The sequence below is a fragment of the Carcharhinus amblyrhynchos genome, chromosome 7 (assembly GCF_965287045.1).
Source record: "Carcharhinus amblyrhynchos chromosome 7, sCarAmb.v2.hapA, whole genome shotgun sequence".
NCBI classification, from domain to species: Eukaryota; Metazoa; Chordata; class Chondrichthyes; order Carcharhiniformes; family Carcharhinidae; genus Carcharhinus; species Carcharhinus amblyrhynchos.
Window position 1 is genome coordinate 5496725 of NC_137330.1, and position 27042 is coordinate 5523766.

At 46.2% G+C, this 27042-nt stretch overlaps 1 protein-coding gene across 1 annotated transcript; it reads right to left on the reverse strand.

Annotated features, from left to right (window-relative positions):
- Positions 1 to 4492: 4492 nt before the first annotated feature.
- On the reverse strand, positions 4493 to 25610 carry cgasa (cyclic GMP-AMP synthase a). The gene is made up of 5 exons (XM_080193157.1): positions 24639 to 25610; positions 17519 to 17738; positions 9334 to 9603; positions 7901 to 8000; positions 4493 to 5260 (listed from the first exon to the last, which is right to left on the reverse strand). The coding sequence occupies exons 1-5, from the start codon at positions 25608 to 25610 to the stop codon at positions 4912 to 4914; spliced, it is 1911 nt and encodes a 636-aa protein (XP_080049283.1). The 3' UTR covers positions 4493 to 4911.
- Between the last annotated feature and the right edge of the window lie 1432 nt (positions 25611 to 27042).

A 27042-nucleotide genomic window follows, 5' to 3' on the forward strand; every position in this document is an offset into this window, starting at 1 on the left:
TCACATCCCACAAATGAATAAAAAAACCTACATTATACATATACACTATAACCCTATCAGTTGCAGGGCGAGAGTGGATGAACAAAATGGTTATTTGGGAAGGAAAAGCTGAAGTGTAAAAAAGATAACAATTGAAATCAGGAAGCGAGACGGCCTCCAATAGGAGGAACTGGTGTGAACGTGTGCAGTCCTTTCGTTTATCCTTCACTGGTACTTCACAAACCTCATGTTTAGACAGGGTACACATCAGATTTACAGACCATCACAATAAAAACACACCTCCCCTGCCCCACACTGTTTCTTTCAGTGTTGTAATTCTTTTACGTTTAAATGTTAAGATGGTGCTCAGTGCTGGTGATTGGGGGTGAGTAGATGCCGGGTATATTAGGGCGGAGGTACAAAGTGGAATGGTTTGCTATTGCAATTTCCTACCCACTAACCGGTGCAAAACCCAGCAATTTACAGGTAAACCATTTTCTAGGTCCCCTTTAATAAACGTTAATTAAACCATTACAGCATAATTACAAACCCCACTCACCCTGGACATGCTCTCTTCCATCAGGAAAAAGATACAAAAGTCTGAGATCACGTACCGACCGATTCAAGAACAGCTTCTTCCCTGCTACCGCCAGACTTTTGAATGGACCTACCTTATATTAAGCTGATCTTTCTCTGCAGCCTGGATAAGACTGTAACACTACATTCTGCACCCTCTCTGTTCCTTCTCCCCATGTACTCTATGACTGGTTTGCTTTGGCTGTACAGCGCGCAAGGAACAATACTTTCCACTATATCCCAAAACGCGTGACAATAAATCAAAATCAGAAGTTTATGTAAATGAGGTGACAACAGTTGGTACTGAAGTGCTGGGTTGAATCTCTGGTTCTGCAGTTTATAATAGACAAAAGAATAAGAATCATAATTTGGTGTATCCACCTTTATAGTTAACGCTATTGTACTTTTCTGTGTGGATGGAGAAGGAATAGCTACAATGATTTAACTCCAATAATGGCAATAGTGGTTTTAAAATGGCTATTCTGGCTGAGAGCTAAGAATGCTGGGAATTTTGGTTAACTTGTAGATTAAAACTGGATGCAGGTGATGAAGAGGCTCTAGTCTGGGAGCTGAGATCTGAAGCTTCCTGTGTTGGTCGGATCAGGGAATTTTTTTTACATTAACTGAGACAATGTGACTCTGATTAATGACTGCTATGTATAGGACATGTCAAATGAACTAAGTGAAATGGCTTTGTTCAAAAGTAATTTCATCGGATGTTTGAACCATGTGATCAGTTTGTGTTGACACAGTTGGCTGGATGACAGAGAATCTTCCGGAAGCAAGTGGAAAATTGTGGATGAAAGACGTGTAAGTCCTTTGTTTGGCAGCGATAACCCAAAGAGACCAGCCGTGGCAAGAAGAAGTGTACCCTGTAGGATGCTTCAGTGAGAACAAGAAGATAGATTCTACATCGAGGATATTTCTTGACCAAGGTTTCCTAAAATCAGTGGTATCTATTTTCAGGTAAATAGTTTAAGTTGATGAACAGTTAAAGTTGATATTCAGTAAAGAGTTAATGAGTTGCAACTGTTTATGTTTGAGTTGGTACTAGAAGTGTTAAATAAAGAAATAATTACTGTTCTTATTTGTCTCATTAAACTGGAATGTTTGGAAGGTGTTTAAGTTAAAGCTGTACAACATCTGATATTAGTTGGAGCAATGTACATTTCCTGATTTTATTTTATTCCAGGCTTCAAACCTGACACATTCAGTGCACTGAATATGAAGCAGTGCTTCCTCTCATACGGGAGACGGAGGTGGTTTGGGAAATTGAACTTTGGAAATTCGCTTCTCAGCCACCATGTGGTAGAGCTGGGAACTGCACCACGGTGCTGGCAAAATAAATGGAGAGATATGATGAAATGCTGACAAGCAGAAGCAAGATTTGTGGGCAGGCAGTGTATTCTAGAGGATGAGTAACAAGATACATTTAATCAATCTCTCCTGTTAGGCTCCTTAACCACATCCTGGGTCGTGGGAGGACATCAGATTAATAATGTTTTGTTTAAAAGTAGATAAAAAGATTAAGATTAAAACATCTGTTTTGGAATGTGGTTCCACGGATTCTGAACAAACAAAAAGCAAACATTTTCTACATAAGTTCAGAAAGATAAAACTATTTACACTGTCTATCTAACATTTTAACATTCAGGGTGTAAGTTACATGTGAATTAACAGACAAACTGTGGCTGGACACACTGAACACAGAGCAAATGACAGACGCGACCCAAACAGATTCCATGGAATTCTCTCCCCAAAGCTTGCTCCCACTCGTGGGCTTTAACAATGACACACCTCACGGTCTCATCTTCCGAAATTCCCTCTCCCTGGAATCCCGGGTACACTCAAACACTGGCTCATAAGCACACCTTCAGATCTATGGTTATGCCAAAGCAGAACATCTCTGCTCCAAAGGAAGTACATTTGCAACCCACAGTATGGCGTTGATCTGCTAACTGTACCTCTTCAGGTCAGAGCCTATTGCTTTGCTCCCTTAAGTCTACTCGATGTGGCCTATTCCTGTCCCTGTCCCTGTGGCTTCTATCTGGCAAACTGCCTGAAACTGACTGATTCTTCACTGACCTTTGAACTGATTTGGGGACTTGTCAAAATACTCCCAGAGGGTCTCACATTAAGATAAAAAGACAAGGTAATGCAAATGCTAGAATCAAAGACAGAATATGAGCTAATATTTCCTGGTCATCTAGACTCAAAACGTAGGCTCCATTCTCTCTCCTACAGATGCTGTCAGACCCACAGATTTTCCAGCATTTTCTGTTTTTTTGTTCTTACAAGTTCCCATCCTTATTACAAGCCAGGAACCAATGTAACAAACATCCTGACTTAAATATTACAATCTGCACAGACTTCTAATTTAGCATCCAGGGACATAAAGATCAATGGTTTCCCTCCCTCCCTCCCGGCTCCCAGCACCACCCCGCCAATGACAATACACAAAATCCAGAACAAAAATGCAGTTTCCAGGTTGACTAGGGTTCCAAGTCAGGAGTTAATTAGGACAGTGCTTATAGATGTGATCTAGTACCATTCTCTCCTTAGTTTTATATATGTTATAATACTCTCAGTTCATATTTACATTGGAAACTGTAATAAGTCTTCGGAGGCAGAAATCCCTTTACCAAGATCCCTTTATTTACAAACTCTAGAGTGCCAGTAGTTAGAAGTTTATCTCCGGGGGTGTCAGAGGAACTGACACTGCCAGTTAAGTACAAGGCAAAGACTCCCTTTTTGACCCATCAATTGGATCCTTAATCAGGGAGTTCATACTCCAATAAGCCAACCTCAATGGCCGGATTGAAGTCGTTACACTGTAGTCACACTACAATTACACCCACTCATCAATGGTGGACTGCAGCAAATGTAAGTTTTGGAGTTCATAATGGGCACAGCTAACCACTTGTGCAGCCTTAAGGTTTCATATTGTAACAATGTCCCTGAGGTTCCTATTGCACTATAGTTCTTGAATTCACATTATATCTTTGTATAACATTCGACAGTTTGAACATTTTTAATCTCAGCAAATCAACCACCTTTTACACCTGACACTTTTTTAAGATAAAAAGCAGGATTCTATCATTTGAGCCAAACTGGTTCAAAATATCTGATTTCACAGAACCACACACCCTTGCAGCAAAGACAGAGGCTATTCAGCCCATCAAAACTGTGTTGTCGCTTTGGGGAAAAAAAGCTTTTGATCTTACTCGCCTGTGTCCACCATTGTCCCGCAAATGTTAACATGATCTCTAATTCCCTCTCGAATGCTACTATTGAATTCTTTCTGCCAATCTCTATGGCAGTCAACAGGCATTTCACTGAAATAAAAATTCTCTCCATCTCCCAACCCCTTTGGTCAATGATCTTAAATATGAAACCGATCCACCTGTCAGTCCCTTAGCTCCTCAATTAAAATCATTTCTGATTTTGAAACTGCTCATAAAAACCTCCCCATAATCTGCTCTGTTCCAGTGAGAATCATCCCAGCCTCTCCGCATAACTGAATTCCCTCATCGGCGAATCTATTCTTATAAATGTGCGCCTTCCAAAGCCTTCCTAAAATTCAGTCCAGTTCTCCAGCTACAGAGTGACTTGTAACTTAGAAGTGTGTCACATACTTTCCTGTCTTTTGTAACTCTATTCTTTTGTAACTTTAACCCCCAGGTGCTTCTTCTTCCGCCTGTATTTAGAAAACCACAGAAAATTACAGCTCAGAAACAGGCCTTTTGGCCCTTCTTGTCTGTGCCGAACCATTTTTTTGCCTAGTCCCACTGACCTGCACTTGGACCATATCCCTCCTCACCCCTCTCTTCCATGAACCCGTCCAAGTTTTTCTTAAATGTTAGAAGTGACCCCACATTTACCACTTTAGCTGGCAGCTCATTTCACACTCCCACCACTCTCTGTGTGAAGAAGCCCCTACCCCCCCCCCCTACGATATTCCCTTTAAACTTTTCTCCTTTCACCCTTAACCCATGCCCTCTGGTCTTTTTTCTCTTAAACTGAACCGTGATGGGCTATCATAGAATCCCTACAGTGCTGAGAGGCCATTCGGCCCATTGAGCCTGCACTGACAACAATCCCACCCAAGTCCTAACCCCGTAACCCCACATATTTACCCTGCAAATCCCACTGACGCGAACTGGAAATTTAGCATGGCCAATCAACCTAACCCGCACATCTTCCGGACTGTGGGAAGAAACCGGAGGACACCCACGCGGACACAGGGAGAATGTGGAGACTCCACGCAGCCAGTCACCCAGGCCGGGAATAGAACCTGGGTCCCTGGCGTTGTGAGGCAGTGGTGCTAACCACTGTGCCGCCGTGCCGCCCATGTAGTTAATTAGGCCCTGAGAAGATGGGAAAATTGTTATTTCTCTCGCTCTCAATCAGCCGTAGCAGCGCTTCCCGACATCTCGAATCAAAAAGACAAGGCTGGAAGAGATTGTAGGTAGGGATGAAGAAATGAGGAAGATTAGTGGCCTTAAGATGTTGGACAAAGTCATCCAGGAGCTGAAGAAAGTGCGTGTCCAGATCTTCACAGTACCACATTTCATCTTTGGGCCTCTTGACACAGGCATGGAGCAGAGTTGTCTTTGCATGATAGGAGCACACACTCGCCAGGATGCGAGGGTTCCTCTCCTTCAGTTTCTGGATCAAGTTCTTCAAAAGTTTCAGACAGGATTTCCTGTGAAAAGGACAACACGATGGATTGAGTCCACGTGGCTTTGTGTAACTTCCTCCCCGACCCATGGAAACAATGGTTCCGCAAACGCCAACTGGTGTCCCTCACCCATTCTACGGTTCACGGATCAGCCTGGGCACTGACCATCAACTACAGCGCCAACCATTCAAAGGAACAAAGCTGTGCCCCATCATGTCCATGATGGTGAATGGCATAGTGACCTGTATCAGCAATCCGAGTGCTACACTCCACATGGGCCCCAAACACAAGGCCTAGTTACAGTATCTACTCTGCTAGACATCACCTAATTAGATTCACACATTCCCTACAGTGAAGGTGGCCATTCGACCCATCAAGTCTCTGATAGAGTAACCTGCCCAGGGCCACCATGCTGCCCCATCCCCTTAACCCCACACATTTACCATGGTTAATCCAGCTAACCGCCACAAGTTGGAATACTAAGCAGCAATTTAACATGGCCAATCCATTTAACCCACAGATCTTTACACTGTGGAAAGAAACCAGAATACTTGGAGGAAACCTACATAGACACGGGGAGAATTCCGCACAGATAGTGACCCGAGGCTGTTATTGAACCCAGGTCCCTGGCACTGTGAGGCAGCTGTGCTAATCACTGTGCTGCCGTGCAAAGAATAGAAATCTGGGATCTGGTGATACTTTTAACTCAGTACTTCAGCCAGCAGACAGGGTTACAAAACTCTGCATCATTAATACTTACATAGCAGGCTGTGCCAACATAGCTAATCTCAGAAGGCGCTACAATTTAGCGAGGACACACATCACCCTACAAACATCATTCCACACTGTTCCCAAATTCCCCATTGTCCGTCCTGTAACTGACATTAATCCTGTTCCTCACTGTCCATCCTGTAACTGACATTAATCCTGTTCCTCACCGTCCGTCCTGTAACTGACATTAATCCTGTTCCTCCCCGTCCGTCCTGTAACTGACATTAATCCTGTTCCTCACTGTCCATCCTGTAACTGACATTAATCCTGTTCCTCACCGTCCGTCCTGTAACTGACATTAATCCTGTTCCTCCCCGTCCGTCCTGTAACTGACATTAATCCTGTTCCTCACCGTCCGTCCTGTAACTGACATTAATCCTGTTCCTCCCCGTCCGTCCTGTAACTGACATTAATCCTGTTCCTCCCCGTCCGTCCTGTAACTGACATTAATCCTGTTCCTCCCCGTCCGTCCTGTAACTGACATTAATCCTGTTCCTCACCGTCCGTCCTGTAACTGACATTAATCCTGTTCCTCACCGTCCGTCCTGTAACTGACATTAATCCTGTTCCTCCCTGTCCGTCCTGTAACTGACATTAATCCTGTTCCTCACCGTCCGTCCTGTAACTGACATTAATCCTGTTCCTCCCTGTCCGTCCTGTAACTGACATTAATCCTGTTCCTCACCGTCCGTCCTGTAACTGACATTAATCCTGTTCCTCACCGTCCGTCCTGTAACTGACATTAATCCTGTTCCTCACCGTCCGTCCTGTAACTGACATTAATCCTGTTCCTCCCTGTCCGTCCTGTAACTGACATTAATCCTGTTCCTCCCCGTCTGTCCTGTAACTGACATTAATCCTGTTCCTCACCGTCTGTCCTGTAACTGACATTAATCCTGTTCCTCACCGTCCGTCCTGTAACTGACATTAATCCTGTTCCTCACCGTCTGTCCTGTAACTGACATTAATCCTGTTCCTCACCGTCCGTCCTGTAACTGACATTAATCCTGTTCCTCCCTGTCCGTCCTGTAACTGACATTAATCCTGTTCCTCACCGTCCGTCCTGTAACTGACATTAATCCTGTTCCTCACCGTCCGTCCTGTAACTGACATTAATCCTGTTCCTCACCGTCCGTCCTGTAACTGACATTAATCCTGTTCCTCACCGTCCGTCCTGTAACTGACATTAATCCTGTTCCTCACCGTCCGTCCTGTAACTGACATTAATCCTGTTCCTCCCCGTCCGTCCTGTAACTGACATTAATCCTGTTCCTCCCCGTCCGTCCTGTAACTGACATTAATCCTGTTCCTCCCCGTCCGTCCTGTAACTGACATTAATCCTGTTCCTCCCCGTCCGTCCTGTAACTGACATTAATCCTGTTCCTCACCGTCCGTCCTGTAACTGACATTAATCCTGTTCCTCACCGTCCGTCCTGTAACTGACATTAATCCTGTTCCTCCCTGTCCGTCCTGTAACTGACATTAATCCTGTTCCTCCCCGTCCGTCCTGTAACTGACATTAATCCTGTTCCTCCCCGTCCGTCCTGTAACTGACATTAATCCTGTTCCTCACCGTCCGTCCTGTAACTGACATTAATCCTGTTCCTCACCGTCCGTCCTGTAACTGACATTAATCCTGTTCCTCACCGTCCGTCCTGTAACTGACATTAATCCTGTTCCTGTTCCTCACTTTTCACTCTGTAACTGACATTAATCCACAATCTTCCTGTGTGTTTTATTTCGATTTCCCACACCATTATTCACTTTGTGCAGACAATTTTATGAGACTTGTGTAAAGCACATTATCTGCTAACACCCTCAGACTGGAGTCTCCGAGAGAAAGTAAATGATTGGAAACAGTCCAAGATGGTAGAGCAAAGACAAATGTCTAACCTGCAACACTTGGGTGATCCATTCTCACAGCATGTCTTTAAACTGCCATGGTTCAAGAGCATCTTCTTCTCAATATGTGAGAATGAAATCCGCCACATTTCTGCAAAGATTCAAATCAATTCAAAAGCTCAGGTTCGGGTCAGATGCTGGGTGGGAGGGTGAACTGTGGGGAGGGTACAGAGGCCCTTCAGTGTGACGCGGACAAGTCGAGTGAGTGAGCAAGTGATTGGCAAATGCAGTTTAATTTGGATAAATGTTTGGTTCTCCACTTTGGTAGCAAAAACAGGAAGGCAGATTATTATCAGATTGGCTACAGATTGGGAGATGGCAATGTGCAATGAGACCTGGTGTCCTCGTACAGCGTGCAGGTGCAGCAGCCAGTAAAGAAAGCAAATGGTATGTTGGCCTTCATTGCGAGGGAACTCAAATGTAGGAGCGGGGATGTTCGGAAGCAATTACACAGGGACTCGGTGAAGTCCCACCTGGAATAATGTGTGCAGTTTTGGTCTCCTTATCTAAGGAAGGATGCCCTTGCTCTCGAGGGGGTGTTGGGAAGGTTTACCAGGCTGATCCCAGGGATGGCAGGTCTGGCATAGAAGGAAAAATTACATCAGTTAGGATTCTATTCAAGTTCAGAAGAATGAGGGGCATCTCATAGAAACCTATAAAATGTTAACAGGACTAGATGGGGAGATGTAGGAAGGATGTTCCCGATGCAGTGGTTAGCGCTCACAGTGCCAGGGACCCGGGTTTGAGTCCCAGCTTGGGTCACTGTCTGTGTGGAGTCTGCACATTCTCCCCATGTCTGCGTAGGTTTCCTCTGGGTGCTCCGGTTTCCTCCCACAGTCTGAAAGGCGTGCTGGTTAGGTACATTGGCCGTGCTAAATTCTCCCTCAGTGTACCCGAACAGGCGCTGGAGTGTGGCAACTAGGGGATTTTCACAGTAAAGTAGAAATAAAGTAAAATTTATTTATTAGTCACAAGGCAGGTTTACATTAACACTGCATTGAAGTTACTGTGAAATTCCCCTAATCGCCACACTCCGGCACCTGTTCATGTCAATGCACCTAACCAGCTCGTCTTTCAGACTGTGGGAGGAAATCGGAGCACCCGGAGGAAACCCACGCAGACACGGGGAGAACATGCAGACTCCGCACAGACAGTGACCCAAGCCGGGAATCGAACACGGGTCCCTGGCGCTGTGAGGCAGCAGTGCTAACCACTGTGCCACTCTGCTGATTTTCACAGTAACTTCATTGCAGTGTTAATGTAAGCCAACTTGTGACACTAATAAATAAACCTATTGTGTTTATGGCAAATTGTCCGATATGTGGAGGACAGGCGTGGTGACGCTGCTGGTATATATGGGGTTCTCTATACTTCCAGATAGCAGTGAGTTGGAGCCAAAGTGGGTGTAACAGGTAGGTAAATACCTTTAGGTGACTGACTCTGTGGTGCTTGTGTTGCATTAGGTGGCTGCTTTGGTACAAGATAGAAGGGCTCCATTCGGAAATCCCTCCTAACCTTCTTTCCCAACCAATCTTCAATCCTCAGACCATGTGTGGTACTGGCTGGCCAGCTCTGTGCATGAACTTTCAGAGCTAGCACCATGTCCAGCGAGATCGGACCGTGCTCCTTATCCTCAATCTGCAGGGTCACAGCGGGACTTCCAACCTTTTTCTTTTCCACTTTGATTTTGTGTCCTATCAAAGAATCAATTGCAAAAAATTACATTTTGGACCCTGTGGAGTTCTATCAATAACGTCAATCTTGAATAATCTTAGAGCACTGGGGTTAGACCACTAAGGTTTACCAGGCTGATCCCGGGGACAGCGGGACTGATACATGAGGAGAGATTGACTAGGTTAGGATTATTTTTGCTGGAGTTCAAACGAATGAGGGGGGGATCTCATAGAGACGTATAAAATTCTAACAGGCCCAGACAGGGTAGATGCAGGGACAATATGCCCAACGGTGGGGGAGTCCAGAACCAGGGATCACAGTCTGAGGATTCAGGGTAGACCATTTGGGATGGAGGTGAGGAGGCATTTCTTCACCCAAAGAGCGGTGAGCCTGTGGAATTCATTACCACAGGAAATTGTTGATTCCAAAACATTGAATGTATTCAAGAGGCGGCTGGATATAGCACTTGGGGCAATGGGATCGAAGGTTATGGGGAGAAAGCAGGATTAGGTTATTGAGTTGAACGAACAGCCATGATCGTAATGAATGGTGGAGCAGGCTCAAAGGGCCAAATGGCCTCCTCCTGCTCCTGTCGTCTATGTTTCTATGTTAACAAAGAACAGTACAGCACAGGAACAGGTCCTTTGGCCCACCAATTCTGCGCCAATCACATTTACCAATCTAGACCAACGCTTATATCCTCCTATTTCCCCTTCTGTTCAAATGTCTATCGAGATCAGTCTTAAATGTGGCTAATGTATCTGCCTCAATCACTTCACTTGGCAGTGCATTCCAGGCCCCCACCACCCCCTGTGTAAAAAAACATCTCCCACACATCGCCACTGAACCTTCCCCCCCCCTTATCTTGAACTTAAGCTCCCTTTGTAATTGTCATTTCTGCCCTGGGAAAAAGATTTCAATGTTCACCCTATCTATACCTCTCATCATTTTATAAATTTCTATTAGATTGCCCCTCAGCCTCCCTCTTTCCCGGGAGAGCAATCCCAGTAAAACATTCACTGGCGTTTCTCCTCCGCAGTGAGTGACTAACGGCCAACAGGAAGAAGCCAGAATCAGAGGGTGAAGGGACTGTTGGTGGCTGTGGATGGCTCCCTGTCCCAGTAACCTAAAGGAAAGCGATCATTGTGATAACCCCCAGGACTTGCTTGGGGAAATCACTGAGTGACCTCCCTGTCGGACTTGTTGAATACGAGCTCCCTGTGGATTGCTAATGAACCCACCAGGTGGAGCTCGTATACCGAGCTCTGTATAAAGCAAGCCCCTGAGTGGGTTCACTATTGCTTAGTACCGGTTGGGACCTGTTGTGTTCACCATGGGATTATGGTTTTGCCCTTTTTTTATCCTGTGCAATAAAAGCACTGTTCCTTTGCAGCTGGCTCCTTGAGTTATTACAATAATAGGAGACCATTCAGCCCCTCAAGCCTGTCTCATTATTCAATTTAATTCTGATCAATCTGCTCTCCTCAGCTCCATTACCCACCCCCGATCTATATCCTTCGGCAACCAACAATAATCTTTTGCTCTTGTTCTTGGAAACTTTCGCTGGTCCCCTAACATCCAGAGTCTTTTGGGAGGAGTGGGAAGACCAGATTTCCATCACCTTTCCCCTCCAACTCCATTCTCAAGGTTGCTGATGATACCACCATAGCGGGTCAGCTCTCAAACAATGATGAGACACTGAGTACAGGAAAAAGATAGAGAATCAGGTGAACTGGTTCGATGACAATAATCTCTCCCTCAATGTCAACTAAACGAAGGCCTTCAGGAAGTGTAATGGAGGACGTGCCCCTGTCTACATCAATGAAAACAAAGTGGAAATGATAGAGAGCTTCAAGTTCCTCAGTGTCCAGATCACCAACAAACTGTCCTGCTCCGTCTAAGCCAACACTGCAGGAAAGAAAGCCCACCAACGCCTCTACTTTCTCAAAAGCTTCAGAAAATTTGGCACGTCTGACTCGCACGAACTTTTACAGATGCTCCACGGAAAGCATCCTTTCCGGATGTATTACAGCTTGGTCTGGGCTCCTGTTCTGCCCAAGATTGCAAGAAACTACAAAGCGTTGTGAACGCAGCCCAATCCATCACACAAACCAGCCTCCCATCCATTAACTCTGTCTACACTTCCCGCTGTCTCGGAAAAGCAGCCAGCACAATCAAGGACCCCATGCACCCCGGACATTCTCTCTTCCACCTTCTTCCATCGGGAAAAGATACAAATGGCTGAGGTCACCTGCCAACCGACTCAAGAACAGCTTCTTCTCTGCTGCCATCAGACTTTTGAATGGATCTACCTTATATTAAGTCGATCTTTCTCTACGCCCGAGCTAAGACTGTAACACTACATTCTACACTCTTCTTTCCTTCTCCCCTATGAACGGTATGCTTTGTCTACATAGTGTGCAAGAAACAATGCTTTTAACTGCATCCCAATACATGTGACAATAATAAATCAAATCAAATCAAACCCTTTGTATGACTGCTGTGTGAGAGAGATACAGAAGTGGTTGAAATTGAAACCAGCCGAGTGGGGCGCAGACAACAGTATCCCTCAACCCGGATGGAGGTGTCAAGGTGTCTCACACACAACTGGTACGCAAACCAATGTGTCAGCAATGCTGTCATCTCACCCAGAAAAGAGCCATTGGTCAAGCTCTGTGATTAAATGTGAGTGAGACGAGCTGTATCCCAGCCTGGGTGGCAACAGAATGGAAGAGAAAGAGGGCAATTTCAATACAGAAACACACTAACCCAGTTATTGCGCACAAACCCCCTGCACTGGGAGTAATTTCAATACACAATCCCCCCCTGCACTGGGAGTAATTTCAATACACAAACCCCCCCTGAACTGGGAGTAATTTCAATACACAATCCCTCCCCGCACTGGGAGTAATTTCAATACACAATCCTCCCCTGCACTGGGAGTAATTTCAATACACAAACCCCCCCTGCACTGGGAGTAATTTCAATACACAAACCCCCCCCCTGCACTGGGAGTAATTTCAATACACAAACCCCCTGCACTGGGAGTAATTTCAATACACAATCCTCCCCTGCACTGGGAGTAATTTCAATACACAAACCCCCCCCTGCACTGGGAGTAATTTCAATACACAATCCTCCCCCTGCACTGGGAGTAATTTCAATACACAATCCCCCCCTGCACTGGGAGTAATTTCAATACACAAACCCCCCCCTGCACTGGGAGTAATTTCAATACACAATCCTCCCCCTGCACTGGGAGTAATTTCAATACACAAACCCCCCCTGCACTGGGAGTAATTTCAATACACAAACCCCCCCCTGCACTGGGAGTAATTTCAATACACAATCCCCCCCTGCACTGGGAGTAATTTCAATACACAATCCCTCCCCGCACTGGGAGTAATTTCAATACACAATCCCCCCCTGCACTGGGAGTAATTTCAATACACAATCCCCCCCCTGCACTGGGAGTAATTTCAATACACAAACCTCCCCCCTGCACTGGGAGTAATTTCAATACACAATCCCCCCCTGCACTGGGAGTAATTTCAATACACAATCCCCCCCTGAACTGGGAGTAATTTCAATACACAAACCCGCCCTGCACTGGGAGTAATTTCAATACACAATCCCCCCCTGCACTGGGAGTAATTTCAATACACAATCCCTCCCCGCACTGGGAGTAATTTCAATACACAATCCCCCCCTGCACTGGGAGTAATTTCAATACACAATCCCCCCCCTGCACTGGGAGTAATTTCAATACACAAACCTCCCCCCTGCACTGGGAGTAATTTCAATACACAATCCCCCCCTGCACTGGGAGTAATTTCAATACACAATCCCCCCCTGAACTGGGAGTAATTTCAATACACAAACCCGCCCTGCACTGGGAGTAATTTCAATACACAATCCCCCCCTGCACTGGGAGTAATTTCAATACACAAACCCCCCCCCTGCACTGGGAGTAATTTCAATACACAATCCCTCCCCACACTGGGAGTAATTTCAATACACAATCCCCCCCTGCACTGGGAGTAATTTCAATACACGAACCCCCCCCCCGCACTGGGAGTAATTTCAATACACAAACCCCCCCCCCTGCACTGGGAGTAATTTCAATACACAATCCCTCCCCACACTGGGAGTAATTTCAATACACAATCCCCCCCTGCACTGGGAGTAATTTCAATACACAAACCCCCCCTGCACTGGGAGTAATTTCAATACACAATCCCCCCCTGCACTGGGAGTAATTTCAATACACAATCCTCCCCCTGCACTGGGAGTAATTTCAATACACAAACCCCCCCTGCACTGGGAGTAATTTCAATACACAAACCCCCCCCTGCACTGGGAGTAATTTCAATACACAATCCCCCCCTGCACTGGGAGTAATTTCAATACACAAACCCCCCCCTGCACTGGGAGTAATTTCAATACACAATCCTCCCCCTGCACTGGGAGTAATTTCAATACACAAACCCCCCCTGCACTGGGAGTAATTTCAATACACAAACCCCCCCCTGCACTGGGAGTAATTTCAATACACAATCCCCCCCTGCACTGGGAGTAATTTCAATACACAATCCCTCCCCGCACTGGGAGTAATTTCAATACACAATCCCCCCCTGCACTGGGAGTAATTTCAATACACAATCCCCCCCCTGCACTGGGAGTAATTTCAATACACAAACCTCCCCCCTGCACTGGGAGTAATTTCAATACACAATCCCCCCCTGCACTGGGAGTAATTTCAATACACAATCCCCCCCTGAACTGGGAGTAATTTCAATACACAAACCCGCCCTGCACTGGGAGTAATTTCAATACACAATCCCCCCCTGCACTGGGAGTAATTTCAATACACAATCCCTCCCCGCACTGGGAGTAATTTCAATACACAATCCCTCCCCGCACTGGGAGTAATTTCAATACACAATCCCCCCCCCTGCACTGGGAGTAATTTCAATACACAAACCCCCCCCTGCACTGGGAGTAATTTCAATACACAATCCCCCCCTGCACTGGGAGTAATTTCAATACACAAACCTCCCCCCCCCTGCACTGGGAGTAATTTCAATACACAATCCCCCCCTGCACTGGGAGTAATTTCAATACACAAACCTCCCCCCCTGCACTGGGAGTAATTTCAATACACAATCCCCCCCTGCACTGGGAGTAATTTCAATACACAAACCCCCCCACACTGGGAGTAATTTCAATACACAATCCCCCCCTGCACTGGGAGTAATTTCAATACACAAACCCCCCCCTGCACTGGGAGTAATTTCAATACACAATCCCCCCCCTGCACTGGGAGTAATTTCAATACACAATCCCCCCCTGCACTGGGAGTAATTTCAATACACAATCCCCCCCTGCACTGGGAGTAATTTCAATACACAAACCACCCCCCTGAACTGGGAGTAATTTCAATACACAATCCCCCCCCTGCACTGGGAGTAATTTCAATACACAACCCCTCCCCCCCCTGCACTGGGAGTAATTTCAATACACAATCCCCCCCCTGCACTGGGAGTAATTTCAATACACAACCCCTCCCCCCCCTGCACTGGGAGTAATTTCAATACACAATCCCCCCCCTGCACTGGGAGTAATTTCAATACACAACCCCTCCCCCCCCTGCACTGGGAGTAATTTCAATACACAATCCCCCCCTGCACTGGGAGTAATTTCAATACACAATCCCCCCCTGCACTGGGAGTAATTTCAATACACAAACCTCCCCCCCCCCACACTGGGAGTAATTTCAATACACAAACCCCCCCCCCCTGCACTGGGAGTAATTTCAATACACAAACCCCCCCCCCCCTGCACTGGGAGTAATTTCAATACACAAACCTCCCCCCCCCCACACTGGGAGTAATTTCAATACACAAACCACCCCCCCTGCACTGGGAGTAATTTCAATACACAATCCCCCCCTGCACTGGGAGTAATTTCAATACACAAACCTCCCCCCCCTGCACTGGGAGTAATTTCAATACACAATCCCCCCCTGCACTGGGAGTAATTTCAATACACAATCCCCCCCCCACACTGGGAGTAATTTCAATACACAAACCCCCCCCCCCTGCACTGGGAGTAATTTCAATACACAATCCCCCCCCCCTGCACTGGGAGTAATTTCAATACACAAACCCCCCCCCGCACTGGGAGTAATTTCAATACACAAACCCCCCCTGCACTGGGAGTAATTTCAATACACAAACCACCCCCACCCCCCTGCACTGGGAGTAATTTCAATACACAAACCACCCCCACCCCCCTGCACTGGGAGTAATTTCAATACACAAACCACCCCCACCCACACTGGGAGTAATTTCAATACACAATCCCCCCCTGCACTGGGAGTAATTTCAATACACAAACCACCCCCACCCCCCTGCACTGGGAGTAATTTCAATACACAAACCACCCCCACCCCCCTGCACTGGGAGTAATTTCAATACACAAACCACTCCCACCCACACTGGGAGTAATTTCAATACACAAACCCCCCCCCCCCTGCACTGGGAGTAATTTCAATACACAAACCACCCCCACCCCCCTGCACTGGGAGTAATTTCAATACACAAACCACCCCCACCCCCCTGCACTGGGAGTAATTTCAATACACAATCCCCCCCTGCACTGGGAGTAATTTCAATACACAAACCACCCCCACCCCCCTGCACTGGGAGTAATTTCAATACACAATCCCCCCCTGCACTGGGAGTAATTTCAATACACAAACCACCCCCCTGAACTGGGAGTAATTTCAATACACAATCCCCCCCCTGCACTGGGAGTAATTTCAATACACAACCCCTCCCCCCCCTGCACTGGGAGTAATTTCAATACACAATCCCCCCCCTGCACTGGGAGTAATTTCAATACACAACCCCTCCCCCCCCTGCACTGGGAGTAATTTCAATACACAATCCCCCCCCTGCACTGGGAGTAATTTCAATACACAACCCCTCCCCCCCCTGCACTGGGAGTAATTTCAATACACAATCCCCCCCTGCACTGGGAGTAATTTCAATACACAAACCCCCCCCCCCCTGCACTGGGAGTAATTTCAATACACAAACCTCCCCCCCCCCACACTGGGAGTAATTTCAATACACAAACCACCCCCCCTGCACTGGGAGTAATTTCAATACACAATCCCCCCCTGCACTGGGAGTAATTTCAATACACAAACCTCCCCCCCCTGCACTGGGAGTAATTTCAATACACAATCCCCCCCTGCACTGGGAGTAATTTCAATACACAATCCCCCCCCCCACACTGGGAGTAATTTCAATACACAAACCCCCCCCCCCCTGCACTGGGAGTAATTTCAATACACAATCCCCCCCCCCTGCACTGGGAGTAATTTCAATACACAAACCCCCCCCGCACTGGGAGTAATTTCAATACACAAACCCCCCCTGCACTGGGAGTAATTTCAATACACAAACCACCCCCACCCCCCTGCACTGGGAGTAATTTCAATACACAAACCACCCCCACCCCCCTGCACTGGGAGTAATTTCAATACACAAACCACCCCCACCCACACTGGGAGTAATTTCAATACACAATCCCCCCCTGCACTGGGAGTAATTTCAATACACAAACCACCCCCACCCCCCTGCACTGGGAGTAATTTCAATACACAAACCACCCCCACCCCCCTGCACTGGGAGTAATTTCAATACACAAACCACTCCCACCCACACTGGGAGTAATTTCAATACACAAACCCCCCCCCCCCCTGCACTGGGAGTAATTTCAATACACAAACCACCCCCCCCCCTGCACTGGGAGTAATTTCAATACACAAACCACCCCCACCCACACTGGGAGTAATTTCAATACACAAACCACCCCCCCCCCCTGCACTGGGAGTAATTTCAATGGGTACAACCTGGAACCCACCTGGCAGAGTTTTTGCTGCTTCTTTTATGAGTTTCCTGAGGTGTCCGATCATTTCTTCAGCAGACAGAGTTCCATTGTAAACAAACTGACTGAGTGGGTTGGGCCCCGAGTTTCTCTTAAATGCCACCTGGTAGAAAGCGCCTTCAGAATCCACTTCGGTAAAATCGATCCTTTTGACAGGAATGGTGATCATTATGTCAAACTCATTCGGTGCTGAGATCTGCAAGAGATTCCAAAGGAATTGCTGAAATGAAGCTGACTGGCTGATTGGACCCCCCCCACCACATCCCTGTCCCAAACCAGCAGCACGCACCCCACGTTATCAGCAAATACCCCCTTCAGTGTGATCCTGCCAAGAAATACCCTCCTCGCTCCAATGACAGAATGATTTGTCCATTTGAGACTATGATGACCTGAGCGTTGTGGATCTTTAGAATTCCCAGCCCCTGGACAGCTGGATACACTCAGTCGTTCAGTGGGTCTAAGATTGAGATTTTTGGACTCTAGTGGAACCAAGGGAGAGGGTAGGGAAGCAGAGTTGATGTGACACGGTGGCATTGTGGTCGGCACTGCTGCCTCATAGCTCCAGGGACTCAGGTTCGATTCCAGCCTTGAGTCACTGTCTGTGTGGAGTCTACACAATCTCCCCGTGTCTGTGTGCGTTTCCTCCAGGTGCTCCAGTTTCCTCCCACAGTCTGAAAGGCGTGCTAGTTTAGGTGGATTGGCCATGCTAAATTAACCCAGGTGTATCTGAATGGGTGCCAGAGATTTCATGAGTGTTAATGTAAACTACTTGTGACTAATGAATAAACTTAAAATTAAAACTCAAACGTGAGTTTAACTATGAACTTAGTAAATGACTCAGCTTCAGGGATTTATTGCTTACTCCAACTCTTATTTCTTATGCTTTGATAGGAAGTTGTAATTGCTTTCTGAGACTCTGGTCATGTGTTCGAATGCTCTTGCCTGCCATCTACCCATGAGATCAGGATAGGAATGCAAACTTTTCCTATCCTTCATATCCTTCCACAACACTTTCCAGAAACTCCTTTCACCTAACTGAACATCCTCCAATCTTAATAGTGTTTTGACTAATTTGTGAGAGAACTTTGAAGATATAACAAGCAGGGTGGATAATGGAGATCCTGTAGATGTATATCTGGACTTCACAAAGGCCACAAAGAAGGTAAGATCACATGGGGTTAATGGTAATTTATTAGCTTGAATAGAAGACTGGCAGAAGGCAGAGAATCAGGCTAAATGGGTATTTTTCTGATTGGCAAGATGTAACAAGTGGTATGATACAGGGTTCAATCCTTGGACCCAAACTATTTACAATCTATATTAATGACTTGCATACAGGGATAGAAGGTACAAAAGCCAAGTTTGCAAATGACACTAAAATAATAAGTGGGATAGTAAGTTGTAATGAGGAAATCAGAAATTGAGAAATGGATATAGATAGGTCAGGTTAGTGAACCAACATGTGACAGATGGTTAAGTGTGAGGTCATGCATTTTGGTCAGAAAAATGGAAAGGCAACTTACATAAATGGAGAGAGACTTTGGGGTGCCTTGGTGCAGAAGGAACTAGGTGTTCTTGTGAATGAGTTGCTTATGGTTGGTATTGAGGTAATAAGAAAGTAAATGGGAATTTGGCATTTACAGCCAAAGGAATAGAGTATAACAGTAAGGAAATGTTGCTGCAACTATACAAGACATTGGTGAGATTACATCTAGTGTACTGTGTATAGTTTTGGTTCCCTTAATTGAGGAAGGTTGTAGTTCTTAGGAGATTCGCTAGATTGATTCAGAGATGAGGGGTTTATCTAATGAAGAGAGATTGAGCAGTTTAGATTGATACTCTTCAAAGTTTAGAAAAATGAGGGGATCTCATTGAAGTATATAGATAAAATGTATAGACAAAGTAGAGGTATAGCTGATGCTTCCTCTTGTGGGCAATTTAGAACAAGGGGTCATAGTTTTAGGATAACGGATAGCAGATTTAAAACAGAGACGAGGAGAAACTGCTTCTCTCGATGGGTTGTGAATCTGTGGGACTCACTACGCCAGAATGCAGAGGGTGCCAGGACATTGAGTAAATTTGAGGAGATAGATGAGTTTTTAGTTAGCAATAGGTTGAAGGGTTATGAGGAACAGACAGGAAAGAGGAGTTAAGGCTGACACAAGATCAGCCATGGCTCTATTAAATGGCAGAACAGACTTGAGAAGCTGAAATGCCAACTCCTGCTCCTAGTTCTTATGTTCTTAAGGGTGGGGCACAGTGGCACAGCAGTTAGCTCTGCTGCCTCACAGCGCCAGGGACACGAGTTTGATTCCCGGCTTGGGTCACTGACTTTGCAGAGTCTGCACATTCTCCCCGTGTCTGCGCAGGTTTCCTCCGGGTGTTCCAGTTTCCTCCCACAGTCCGAAACATGTGCTGGTTAGGTGCATTGGTCATGTTAAATTCCATCGTGTACCCGAACAGGCGCCGGAGTGAGGTGACTCGGGGATTTTCACAGTAACTTCATGTAAGCCTACTTGTGACACTAATAAATAAAAACTTTAAAGTTTTTCCCTGGGGAAAAGGAGGATTTGCTGCCCTTGAGGAGAAGTGAGGCCTCCTTTTCTCAGGTTTGCCCAGTATCTTGTGTGACATGCAGAAATGTTAAATGTGTGCCTCTATGCCTGGGCTGTGTGGGAGCAAGCCACACCTTCACTCCAGGGTATATACTGGTGACACATGCAGCTCATTAGCCCTGGGCTCAGCAGATGTAACCATGGGTGGTATACAAATGCTATGCCTCAAACCTTGATCTCCATCGCCAATTTATAACAAGCCTTTATTTCCCTCGTGGTTTAATACTATATCGTTGCGGTATAATGAGATTCGGAGAGGCAGCATGCACATAATGGGCTGAAAGAGCCTCCCTAGGCTGCAAACAATCCAAGATAACATTGTCAAAATTCACTTTTCTTTAGAGACTGTTCTAAAAAAGATCACTACCTAGGACATTAAACGGATAAATTACATATTTCAAAATTACATCTTATTCTGTTTCATGCAAAGTTATTTTTAACTTGAAAAATCTCAAGTTTTTAGATACTTTGTGGTAATTGATTTAAATCATTTGTTGCATTGCTTTCATTCAAATTAACAAGTAATCATTGTATCCTACAGTGCAGAAGGAGGCCATTAGGCCCAGCAAGTCTGCACTGACCACAATCCCATCCAGACCTTATCCCCAGCTAGTCCTCCTGACACTTAGCGACAATTTAGCATGGTTAATCAACCTAACCCGCACATCTTTGGAGTGTGGAAGAAAACTGGAGCACCCGGAGGAAACCCACACAGACATGGAGAGAATGTGCAAACTCCACGCAGACAGTGATCCAAGCAGGAATTAAACCCAGGTCCCTGGTGTTGTGAGGCAGCAGTGCTAACCACTGTGCTGCCCATGCAATGAAATGCAGATAAAACTCGTATTATTTAAAGATGTGTAAGAGACAATCAAATCCATGCTTTATTTTACCAATCATTGCCAAAGCTGCTTTCCATCATTCTTTCTGATCATCCTTCTCCCTCTCATTTTGATTCTATCTGTCCCTCTTTATGTTCTCTGCCTACCCCTGTCTCTCAAAATCTTTGCCTGTCTCTCACTCTCCCTCCTTCTCCATTGACTCCATTTACTCCTCGGAAAAGCAGTCAGTATCGTTAAGGACCCTGAACATTCTCTCTTCCACCTTCTTCCGTTGGGGAAAAGATACAAAAGTCTGAAGTCACATACCAACCAACTCAAGAACAGCTTCTTCCCTGCTGCCATCAGACTTTTGAATGGACTTACCTTATATTAAGCTAATCTTTCTCTCCACCCTAACTATTACTGTAACACTACACTCTGCACCCTCTCCTTTCCTTCCCTATGTACTCTATAAATGGTAAGCTTTGTCTGTATAGTGCAAGAAACAATACTTTTCACTGTTTACTAATACATGTGACAATAAATCAAATCAAAATCCTCTCCCAGACACTCTCTGTGCCTTTCTGCTATTTTTGCCTCAACCTGTCCCTTTCTCTCTGCCTATCTGCTCCCCCAAGCCTCCCCATCCTCCGTACCCTCTTCCCTGCCTCTCTTCCGTGTCTGCCTGCTCCCTGGTACATGTTTCAAGGGATTGTCCCTTATTTTGATCGTTTGTCCTCAGGGATCTCATTTGTCCCTTATTTCTCAGACTGCCAATGGGAGGCTGGGCCTGGGACTATCCTCTCGCCTTTGCCTCTGGCAACCAAGGGTTGTTATGTTGCCCCAACCCACCCGCTCCCCTCACCCGTCCCACGTCAAAGTGCCCCTTATTTTGTTTCAGAAGAGTTGTTCAACTTGCCCACTCTTTTTGTGTCCTGGTTCCCATCGCCTGTTCACCCGATCTCTTTCTCAATGTCTTTCCATCTGTTCCTGTGTTGACAATGAATAACTCTCCAGTTAGTGGCAACACTGGCTCAATTAGTAACAGGCTCGCCTCGGAGTCATGTGATTCTGGGTTCAAGTCGCACTCCGGGACGTGAGCACAAACTGGCTGACACTCCAGTTCAGTGCTGAGGGACTGCTTTGGGATAAGATGTTAAACTGAGGCCCCATCTCCCTGCTCATGTGGGTTTTTATACCCCCCCATAGCATCACTGCAACAAAGGACAGCGGAATTCCCCCCGAAATCCTGACCAATATTCAAATCAACATCACAATAAACAGAGGGAGTGCAGAGAAGGTTTACCAGGCTGATTCCTGTGATGGTAAGTCTTTTTTGGTTTAATTTATTATTGTCACATGTATTGCTATGCAGCGAAAAGTATCATTTCTTGCATGCTATACAGACAAAGCATTCCATTCATAGAGTACATAGGGGAGAAGGAAAGGAGAGGGTGCAGAATATACTATTACAATCATAGCTAGGATATAGAGAAAGATCAACTTAATATAAGGCAGGTTCATTCAAAAATCTGATTGCAGCAGGGAAGAAGCTGTTCTTGAGTCGGTTGGTATGTGATCTCAGGCTTCTGTATCTTTTTCACTGCTGAAAAACGTGGGAGAGAGATTGTCTGGATGTGTGGGGTCCTTAATTATGCTGGCTGTTTTTCCGAGGCAGCAGGAAGTGTAGACGGAGTCAATGGATGGGAGGCTGGTGTGTGTGATGGACTGGGCTATGTCTGTCAAATGAGGGGTGATTAAGTCTGTTAGGATTGAATTCATTGGAGTTTTAAAATGCGAGGGGGAACCACATAGAAACTTATAAAATTCTAACAGGTTTAGGCTAGGTGGATTCAGAAAGAAAGTTCCCAATGGTGTGGGAATTCAAAACTAGGGGTTATAGTTTGAGGATAAGGGGTAAATCTTTTAGAACTGAGGTGAGGAGAAATTTCTTCACACAGAGAATGGTGAATATGTGGAATTCACTATCACAGAAAGTAGTTAAGGCCAAACGTGTGTGATTTCAAAAATAAATTAGATATAGCTTTTGGGCTAAAGGGATCAAGAGATGTGGGGTGGAAGGGGGGATCAGGATATTGAATTTGATGATCAGCCGTGATCACAACTAATGGTGGAACAGGCTCAAAAGGACCAAATGGCCTCCTCCTGCTTCTAGTTTCTATGATCTGGTCACTATCACATTGCTATGTGTGGGAGCTTGCTGTGCACAAATTGGTTGTTCTGTTTCCTATGTTTAAACTGTCCCTGCACTTCAAAAGTGTTCCACTGGCTTTAAAGCACTTGGCAATGTCCGGTCATGGAAAGCGTGATATAAATGCAAATCCTTTTTAATAGTTACACAGTCACTAGCAAACACAGGCAAACTAAATTCCTGTCAGTAGATGAAGAGAAAGAAAATGTCAGCATTTTGGCCATTTGATCCGAGCGGAAAAGCTACACAAATCTCCACTAAAGGGTAAGGTGCAGGGCAGCAATAAGGGGAGCCAACCTTGACATAATTGGATGACAGGCGTCACAGATGAGTTACGTGTGTGTGGATATGGCACAGCACTGACAGGTGTGGCATACCACGGTACCAGGAGCAGCTACAAGCAGATAAAGAGAGAGTGTGTGAAGAGAACAAACACGTATTTGGAAATTCAGAGAGAATCAACTGGCTGTTGTCAGGTTTTTTTCAAGCAAAATACATTTTGAGATTGCAAGCGTGGTTTGGGAAAGTCCCCCACAACTATTCAGGGATAAAATATCTATCCAAAAGCCAAGGCTGTTCAGACAGAGCCCAAGACCAAAGTGTGAACCTCGCCTCAACAAAGAACAAAACAGCATCGGAACAGGCCCTTCAGCCCACCAAATCTGTGCCATTACACAGTTTTTATCCCTCTGTTTACCTCCTGTTCATGTGTCTATCAAGATACACTTTGAACATTGCTAACCTCCACTGGCAGTGCGTTCCAGGCACTCACCACCCTCTGTGAAAAGCTTCCCATGTCTGCATAGGTTTCGTCCAGGTGCTCCGGTTTCCTTCCGCAGTCCAAAAGACATGCTGGTTAGGTGCACTGTCCATGCTAAATTCCCTGACAGTTTACCCTAACAGGTGCCAAAGTGTGGCAACTGAGGTATTTTCACAGTAACTTCATTGCAATGTTAATGTAAGCTGTGACACTAATAACCTTAAACTTTCCTCACACATCTCCCCCTAAACTTACCACCTCTCATCTTAAACCTGTGCCCTCTTGTATTTGACCCTCCTACCCTGGGAAAAAGCCTCTATGCCTCAATTTTGTAGATCTCTATCAGGTCACCCCTCAACCTTTATCTTTCCAAACAATCCCAGCTTATCCAGCCTCTCCTCATACCTAAAACCCTCCAGACTAGGCAACATCCTGGTAAACTTTCTTTGCACGGTCTCCAGACCATGTACGTCCTGCTGGGTAGTGTGGTAGCCAAAACTGCACGCAGTACTCCAGATGCGGCCCAACCTGCCTAGTCACTTATTCTTCACACCACAGGAGGTGGAATCCGTTCCAACACTCGAGAAAATGAAACCAAAAGAAACCATGTCCGAGGGAAGGGAAATCTTTGCTGAACAAAAATGGAGGGGAAATAAGCAGTGAAACAGGCAGATGCATTTAAAAATACCTTCACGTTCTCGTAGTAGCTGCCACTCGCTAACTTTTCAATTGCTGCAAAGCATCCAGCAGAATCCTTCTTGATGTAACGCAGCAAATGATCCACCACCTCATTGACCTGCTTCGATGCTCGGCATTTCTGGTCAGATCGAATCCGCAGATTTTCAACCACATTTCTCAAGATTTTGTTCAAATTCAGATCCTTCTCATTATCACCCCCAGCCCTGCTGGACCTGGTTCCCTGCTCACCCCCAGCCCTGCTGGTCCTGGTTCCCTGCTCACCCCCAGCCCTGCTGGACCTGCTGCCCTGCTCACCCCCAGCCCTGCTGGACCTGGTTCCCTGCTCACCCCCAGCCCTGCTGGACCTGGTTCCCTGCTCACCCCCAGCCCTGCTGGACCTGGTTCCCTGCTCACCCCCAGCCCTGCTGGACCTGGTTCCCTGCTCACCCCCAGCCCTGCTGGTCCTGGTTCCCTGCTCACCCCCAGCCCTGCTGGTCCTGGTTCCCTGCTCACCCCCAGCCCTGCTGGACCTGGTTCCCTGCTCACCCCCAGCCCTGCTGGACCTGGTTCCCTGCTCACCCCCAGCCCTGCTGGTCCTGCTGCTCTGCTCACCCCCAGCCCTGCTGGTCCTGGTTCCCTGCTCACCCCCAGCCCTGCTGGACCTGGTTCCCTGCTCACCCCCAGCCCTGCTGGTCCTGGTTCCCTGCTCACCCCCAGCCCTGCTGGACCTGGTGCCCTGATTCTTGCCTCCATTCCCCTCTTTGTGGCTGCCACTCTTACTGCTGGGGTCTGCGGAGCTGCTCTGGGATTTACTATCGGGATAGCTGCTCTGCCGCTCCTTGGAGACTTTCCTCGGCTGGTTCTTTGGGTTGGCACCAGCAGTCATTTTGAGGGCGGGGTGCTGGGCAGATGGGCTGCCTGCTGGAGCTGCTGGCCGGCCAGCGACCCTGACCCCAGTCCCTGCTGCTTTCCTCCGGCTCATCTCCCTCCGAAACTCGGTCCCACTTTGCCCGCGCTTCTCAAACTGGCGCCGAAACGGAAGTGGACGAATCCCCGCCCAAATCTGGCTGCGATCCCGCCCCTCTCAATCCAGAATCACTTGCAGTTACTCCCATTCCAACTCTGGATCCACAGCTTGGCTGGTGCAGCCAGTTTAAAACCACTGAGTTCTGACAACATTTTGGTTGTATAACTGAAGACTTCAGTTATACAACCAAAATGTCAGAACTCAGTGCTGTTGCACTGCCTCCTGCGTTCTTTCATTTGATGTTTGATTAGTCACAGGACTACTAGCCATCCATTACTAGAGGCACAGCACGAAAGGGCTGTAACACAGGACTACATGCTGCAGAGAATCACAAGTACAGTTTAGTCAGATAAAGCAGAACGTGTCACACATCTACACTCTCAAACAAGGAATTACACTGGTTGGCCGAAAATACCTGTTCTGACTTATTCGGTTAGTCCCAATGGGTTCTTCAATAGTCCATGAGAAAAATGTGGTATTGCCATCAAATGACCATTACAGCTCCAACTAGTAGCACAACCATGACAGGACCATGGAGAGCATTAACTTGTCAGCAACAATAACACAAAATCCATGCTAACAAAATGTGAATTATAAAAGATAGCAAAAACATTTACAGCTGAAAAGATCATTGGGTAGAACTTAAGTTAAACAGTGCTCAAGACTTCTCTTTGGCGTTGTAAATTTAGGACTCAGCAGTTTGTTAGTATGGATTGACAGAACCCTGGCAGCTCCAAGTATCCCACGCCCACTGTGCACTTAATCGCTGCAATTGCTCCATTCTCCGTTCAAAGCCAAAGAACACTCAATTCCCCAATGGCAGGCTGATTAATTTGATGGACTCTTTACCTGCTGAATGTTAAAAGACAGCTATTGTAGCTTCTCACTACTACAGATGTCTCTGACAGTTTATTCTATCTATTTAAATGGTATTGTGAGCAAGTATTACAGCGCTGTTTTATATCTATGGAGGCGCTGGAGAGAAACAATGTACTTTCGAAAAAGACAAGAACCCCAAACTGATGTCAGAAAATAAAAAAAAACTCAAAACTTACAAAGTAACCCCACTGATGAGCATAGCAGCACCAGATAACATTAATTTGGGAAGGTTCCAATTTATTAAAATCAAAATACTAAATGCTGGAAATCTGGGATGAAAGCAGAGAATGCTGGATAAACTCAGTAGGTCTCCAGCATCTGTAGAGTGAAAAAAAAATTAACATTTTGAGACCGGATGATCCTTGTTCAGAGCTTTCAAAATTACGGTAATAATGATCCAGCACTTCGTAAACCTCTTAGAATATGGAAATCACTTTTTAAAAAAAATTGGCTATGGGTGGGACAAGTCAATAATTGTTTCATCTAACTTGTTACCTAAATGGCAACA

Excerpts from the sequence above, each read along its gene's own strand:
- cgasa (XM_080193157.1), bottom strand. The coding sequence starts at position 25,610 with ATGAGCCGGAGGAAAGCAGCAGGGACTGGGGTCAGGGTCGCTGGCCGG. Across the intron at positions 17,739-24,638 it reads GCTACTACGAGAACGTGAAG|ATCTCAGCACCGAATGAGTT; the intron begins GTATTTTTAAAT and ends AATCTCTTGCAG. Across the intron at positions 9,604-17,518 it reads AGCAGCAAAAACTCTGCCAG|GACACAAAATCAAAGTGGAA; the intron begins GTGGGTTCCAGG and ends ATTCTTTGATAG.